General features: G+C 34.1%; 1 protein-coding gene and 1 long non-coding RNA gene across 2 annotated transcripts; one reads left to right on the top strand and one right to left on the bottom strand.

Moving 5' to 3' along the window:
• Positions 1 to 59: 59 nt before the first annotated feature.
• Positions 60 to 3,639, bottom strand: LOC142531843 (uncharacterized). The gene is made up of 6 exons (XM_075638112.1): positions 3,449 to 3,639; positions 2,694 to 2,781; positions 2,355 to 2,419; positions 661 to 729; positions 442 to 491; positions 60 to 343 (listed from the first exon to the last, which is right to left on the bottom strand). Exons 1-6 carry the CDS (start codon positions 3,521 to 3,523, stop codon positions 232 to 234), a joined length of 459 nt encoding a protein of 152 aa, XP_075494227.1. The 5' UTR covers positions 3,524 to 3,639; the 3' UTR covers positions 60 to 231.
• LOC142531844 (uncharacterized) lies at positions 736 to 2,255 on the top strand. The gene is made up of 2 exons (XR_012816387.1): positions 736 to 1,395; positions 1,518 to 2,255. It is a non-coding gene; the product is annotated as an uncharacterized LOC142531844 (long non-coding RNA).
• Positions 3,640 to 6,000: the final 2,361 nt, after the last annotated feature.

Genomic DNA, 6,000 nt, shown 5'->3' with positions numbered 1-6,000 from the left:
AAACATGTATGATGTTAATGATCAATTTTATGGGACATATATTCTATCATCCCGACCCATACAAAAATAGTATTTTATGAATCACCTCAATTCGTCTCGAAATTGACCTACACTAAAATTAAACCAACAAGTATACTGGTATCGAAAACATAATTACAACTATAGAATCATTTTACCTGGTCGAATGCAATACATTATTTATCCTTTAGATCCATCAGACAAAACTCTAAATTATGAAACTCTGGTTCCTGTAAGTTCAACCTGAGCCACCGCTTCATTCATGGCATCTATAACATCCATCTTCCCCCTACCGACTGCCTCATCCATGGGAGTTCTCTCGTGGCTGATTATAGTCCAACGCATAACAGATTTCAGAAACATGCAAACTATCCTATCATTATAAGAAACGAAAACACAAGAAGCACCTAGGAGATCACTTACTTGTTCAGAAATGAGATATCGGCTCCCGCTAGAATCAAATGTTTGACAACCTACAAGGACAGATTACGGGCTTGAGACATGAAAGCAAGTGATTTGAAACAGAGAGACCAAATGGATAAATGTGATTCCCGCTTCAAATTACACCAAGTACACCCTCCTCTCAACACAATTTTCAATGTCATCGCCGGCATGAAATGTATAATGTACTGCATATATTACCTCAATGCAGCCATTGAGACAAGCCCAATGAAGAGGGGTGTTTTTCTCCATGTTACAAGCGTTAATATCCTGGATTTCAAACAAAAGGCAACTCATTTTTCTTTTTATTTGTCACAGCCAGAATCAATACATAATGCGGGTGGAGAAAAGGAAAAACATATGCACGTACTTATAATATACGTGTCATTTTCATCCCAAAATTGCCCAAAGCATACAATATTTTCACTTCAAGTTTCTCTACTTCAGATTTTCAACGCCTCCATTATTGTAAAACCCATGAATCTCTTTAAAAATGATCACTGATTAGATTTGTGGTTCAAAGCTTCAAATTATTAATCTAAAGATAATTACTGGATTGAACAACAATGAAGGTTGTAAACATTCAAAAGGTACCCAACCCTAATCTTCCTCACATAAAACTCTTCCATAGACCATTCTGTACTCATATATTATTGTATCCAACCACAAACATTTTCTCTTCACCATCCCACATCATCCTCACTTATTGGGAATAATCAATTTCGGGGAAGCACCCATCAAGAGTTTAAGTGGTCACTAAATTGGCCAGAGAACCAAATCATCTGTTTGGTGGACAGCCTCTAAACACATTTGTCATTGAATATCACTGAATTTCGGGGTCGTAGAAAATCGATGCTTGTGTTTCTTGAATTCTAATCGCGAAGGTGAGTAAATGTCTGCTTTAATATTAATTTTAGATTCAAAATTTTGAATTCAGTTAGTAGCCAGATTCAAAATTTTGAATTCAGTTTGTGGGGGGGTGGTTCTAGAAAATCGATGCTTGTGTTTCTTGAATTCTAATCGCGAAGGTGAGTAAATGATTCAAATTTTGAACTCAGTTTGTAGCCAAATGCTGCTATTTTTTTGGCAGGTTTCTACACCGCCTTCAATTATCTAAGTTGAGATAATCAAGTAACATCAAGCGGTTCTTGTCTTCCATGACTTCTATTAAAGTAATGTAGACTATTTTGGATTAATATTGTTATGATTATTGAAGTTTTTAGATTTCAATTTGTTTTAGATGTAGACCGGCTGAGCTTGCGGTGTACCAATGTCACCGGCTGATCTTGCGGTGTGCCAGTGTCATCGGCCTTATATATAATAATATACTACAACAAGATGAAAAGTTCAAGCCCAATGAATTATCCTGCTATCATCTGTTATTCAGAAATATTTGAATAATAGGATCATAGAAGTGATTTTTTATTTATGTTCGAATTCTTGATCTTTTTACTTAGTCGATAGGGAGAAGAATTCTATGTATTTATAAGTCATTGCATGGAAATAAATAGTCAAGCATAAATTTTCTTAAAAGCCTAGTGCTAAAAGATCGTGAGGTTCTCTTCTAAAACGATCCTCAATTTTCATCATCGATCCATCGACCGCCCTAACATGATCCACAATTCGAGACCAAAACTGCCAGGTGCACTACAATTAATTGAATCACCTAAAAATATCCAAATACAGGTTAGACATAGAGTTGCGTCAGTTCCTTTAGTTATTTCACCACAAATTTACTTCTCCTAATCCAAAGAGCAAACAGCAAATCCTAACCATACATGATGACAAGGAATATCCCACCATAGAAAGTAAGAGCAGCAAAACAGAAGAACAAACAATCAAGCCTGTTGAGATGAGTAATCAATAGTATTAAAACAAGGTCAAGGCTCTCTCACCACTCCATTGTGAATAAGATACTCTACAATGTTTATATGCCCATTTGCTGAAGCCATATGCAATGCTGAACATTCCAACAGGAGGCAGAATAAGGAAGTTGCAGAAAACAAAGCAACAGAAATTTTTTTGCAACCAAAAAGCTGACACGTAAAAAAATTGAAGGGTAATATGATGAAGACCGTGTCAAAGAGAATTTTGTGACAAAAAATAAATTTGGAAAAACATTAGTATTTAGTGTGAAACCAATACCTCAGCTATGGAAAGATTTTAGTAATTTACAATTCGGTGTATAATTCAAAAATCATAAACACACATGAAAATGCATACTAAATTATAACCTGTGCGGCCTTCCGAATCCTTAGAATTTAAAGAAACACCCTGGGATGCTATGCTTATGAGATCATCGATATCATCATATCTAGCAGCCTGCGAAAATATGCATATAAGCTAGTTTGTTCAGAACAAACTTTGAACAATAAAACATTAAACATGCAAATGGCGTGAATACTTGGAAATCGAGATCCAATCACAAATGCAGTATTTTAAGATTTTTGGGAAACAATTGAGTAAACAATGAAATATAGCTTACAAAACCTCACCATCCTAAGATGTCATTTGCCGAGCTTAATTTAAGCATCTATTTGATTGCTAATTTTTACAAAATCCTATAGAATACTAGAAACACTATATGTGGCAAGCCAATAAACCCAATAATATTTATGCCACAGATTCTAGTAACAATCAACGGGAAAATTAATAAATAAATAAAATCAATAAAGGTTTGCCACAGAATCTAATACACCTTTCAAGTTTTTAAGAGGTTTCTACTCTTAATTAAAGCACCCTTCACAATCTGGAAAAAAAAATACAGTACAGAAATATAGGTTCTTTCCGGTATTGAAAATTCTAGCATTGAGTGATCCATTTCACACAAGGACACTTAATCACAGAAAAAATGCGAACCATAAATAACTAATGATCAATCAATCAATCAATCAATCAATCAGAAACTCAACGTTTTGACGCGAACTTTACTCGTTAAGCTGAACAAAAAAAACAGTGGATATAGATATGTAGAGGTGGAAAGGAGCACCTCGAGCAAAGCGTCGATGGCGTCGGAGGTCGTTTCTGGCGGCGGCAGCTGCTCGGCTGTGTCCGCTGCTCCCATTTTCCTCCGGCGAAACTGAGTCGATTGAATTCACTTTGATGGCTCCATTTTGGGCCGCCAGATTTTAATGTCTGGACTTGGCCCAGACTCAAAATTTCTACTGGGCCATGAACATGCATTTATAAATTTTCTATAATATATCGTACTATAAATTTTGTATCATACTATAAATTTTGTTATTTATATTTATACCCATATATATTGGTACTCAAAGTCCAACGAGCTATTCGAGCACACGCATTGCATGTATATATAAAAATATATTTATTTCAAAATTTTTTGTTATTACGTTACGAATTTTCTTGAACATGTATTGGGATATTCGATTATATAATTTTATTCATTTGTTTTTATTGTCAAAATTATACGAGCAACCAAGTTCAAAAGGTTTGATATTAACCGCGGTCAGATTGAAATTTAGTGCCTCGATTTCAATCTTATCTGAAAAACTATAGAACATTAAATTTATGACAAAAACTTGTATAAAACGGTCTCACGTGTCATATTTTGTGAGACATATATCTTATTTGGATCATCCATGAAAAAAATTATTTTTTTATGCTAAGAGTATTACTTTTTATTATGAATATCTTTAGGATTGAACCATCTCACAAATAAAGATTCGTGAGACCGTCTCACAAGAGACCTACTCTAAATTTATTACGCTCGAGTGAGTTGGAGAATTAGATATTAGGAGATTGTAATGTTGAATGGGACCATTTGGCATGCAGAAGTCCAATTATTGAGCTATATTCTGAATTTTAATTTAATTTAGATGAGTTACTGTAACGCCTCGAAAATTTAAAGGTCCATGTAAACCGCATGCATGCAATTATTAAATTGTATTGTATTTTAATTAATTGTTTTAATTGTATTAATTAATTATGTTGTGCATATTGACATGTTTAAAATATATTTTTCTACATGGTTGCATTAAAATGTATTTTTAAAGGTTATTCAAGTTGCGATCGACGAACGGAGACCGAAGGCTGAAAAAAATTAGAAAATGTTTTTATTGGTTAATTGTTTTAAATTATTTAAATTAAGGGTGATGCTTTTTATTATTTTTGAAAATAAGGGTTTTGAGGTGATTTTATACGCTGGGACGTAATTTTTATCGGTGTTGAATTTTCAACAAAAATACGAACGTTTTGGCAAACCGGCTAATAAATTCTCAAATTTATTTAAACAAAATTATTTTTAATATTTTAATTAAATACTAATGGGCTTAATGGATCTAATTAACTATTTAATAGGCCAAGGCTTTTGTTAGTGTGTTAATTAATATATAAAGTGCAAAATCTCGCAATTCACCACACAAATACACGCCTCACACCCCATGAATCTTCAAACTCTTCCCTTGCAAAATCACATGGCACTCACAATATTATTCAAGAGGAAACTTTCAAATTCGAGGGAAAAATCAAGTCATCGTCTCGTCGTCGCCGTTCTTCAATTGTCAACGTTTTCAGTGCGTTAAAAACGCAAAGGCACGCCATATTCTTCTTTTACTCATCATTACACCATATTATATATTTATGTTTGAAATTACATGAAAAACAAGAACACCTTGACATATTTTCGTACATACATCTAGGGTGATTTTTAAAGCATGAGTTTTGATCCAAAAATCATGAAAAACATGTATCTAAGAGGCTGCCATGATTAGGATGTGTTAGGGTCATGTTTTATACAAGTTTAGGGTCCTTGAAACACACCAAATAAGCTGCCTAGAGGGTCTGGTCATGAGTTGGTGCAGGGAAGGTTAGGGTCATGAGGGGTCAAGTGGTTAAGGGCTGGAAGGAGTCCTAGATTGATTAGGAGTTCTTTTGTTAAAAAACACTCCACCTGCACACACGCATGTAACAGGTCCAGGTTGCAGGAGCTTTAACGCGGGCCAGGGGCTGGTTCTTGAGCTTTGGGCTGGTCAGTAGGGTTCATAGATGAGTTGGTTAGGTTTTGGCTCAAGGTGGCTCGGGCGTGCCTCGAGTAAATTAGGAGTTGGCTCGGGTGGTTTGATTAAGTGTCAAAAACGAAAATTAAAGAAGGAAAAAATGAGCCATGGGTCCACGGGTGTGGCTCATGACTTGGAAGGGTAGAATAAATCATAAAAATGTTATGTTTAAAATTTGGGATCAAAATAATGAGTTTTGGATTTATTCGGGATTTAATCGCCGCACGAAACGCTAATTAACGAGTTAATTGAAAAGCCTAATTTTAAGCTTTATAAAATTATGGAAAATTAGGTTTAAGCTTAAATAATTATTAGACGTTTAAGTTTTCAATTTGGGAATTTTATATTAAGGTTTGATTTAATTCGGGATTAAACGCATTAATACGTCACATTTAAAGATTAATTTAAAAGTCATCGAATTAAGCTAAATAAAAATATGATAAAATTTATGTAGCATTAAATAATGATTTGGGACATGTTAGAGTCAATGAAATTAAGAAAATATCAAAAAAGAGAAATTATA

The sequence above is a fragment of the Primulina tabacum genome, chromosome 17 (assembly GCF_025594145.1).
Source record: "Primulina tabacum isolate GXHZ01 chromosome 17, ASM2559414v2, whole genome shotgun sequence".
NCBI classification, from domain to species: domain Eukaryota; kingdom Viridiplantae; phylum Streptophyta; class Magnoliopsida; order Lamiales; family Gesneriaceae; genus Primulina; species Primulina tabacum.
This window is presented reverse-complemented; position numbering and strand designations above follow the sequence as displayed.

What these genes read in the sequence shown, in the direction of transcription:
- LOC142531843 (XM_075638112.1), bottom strand. Translation starts at nt 3,523, where the DNA reads ATGGGAGCAGCGGACACAGCCGAGCAGCTGCCGCCGCCAGAAACGACC. An exon ending in CCATCGACGCTTTGCTCGAG is followed by an intron (nt 2,782 to 3,448) that starts GTGCTCCTTTCC and finishes ATATTTTCGCAG; the next exon opens with GCTGCTAGATATGATGATAT. An exon ending in ATCTTATTCACAATGGAGTG is followed by an intron (nt 730 to 2,354) that starts GTGAGAGAGCCT and finishes TTTGAAATCCAG; the next exon opens with GATATTAACGCTTGTAACAT.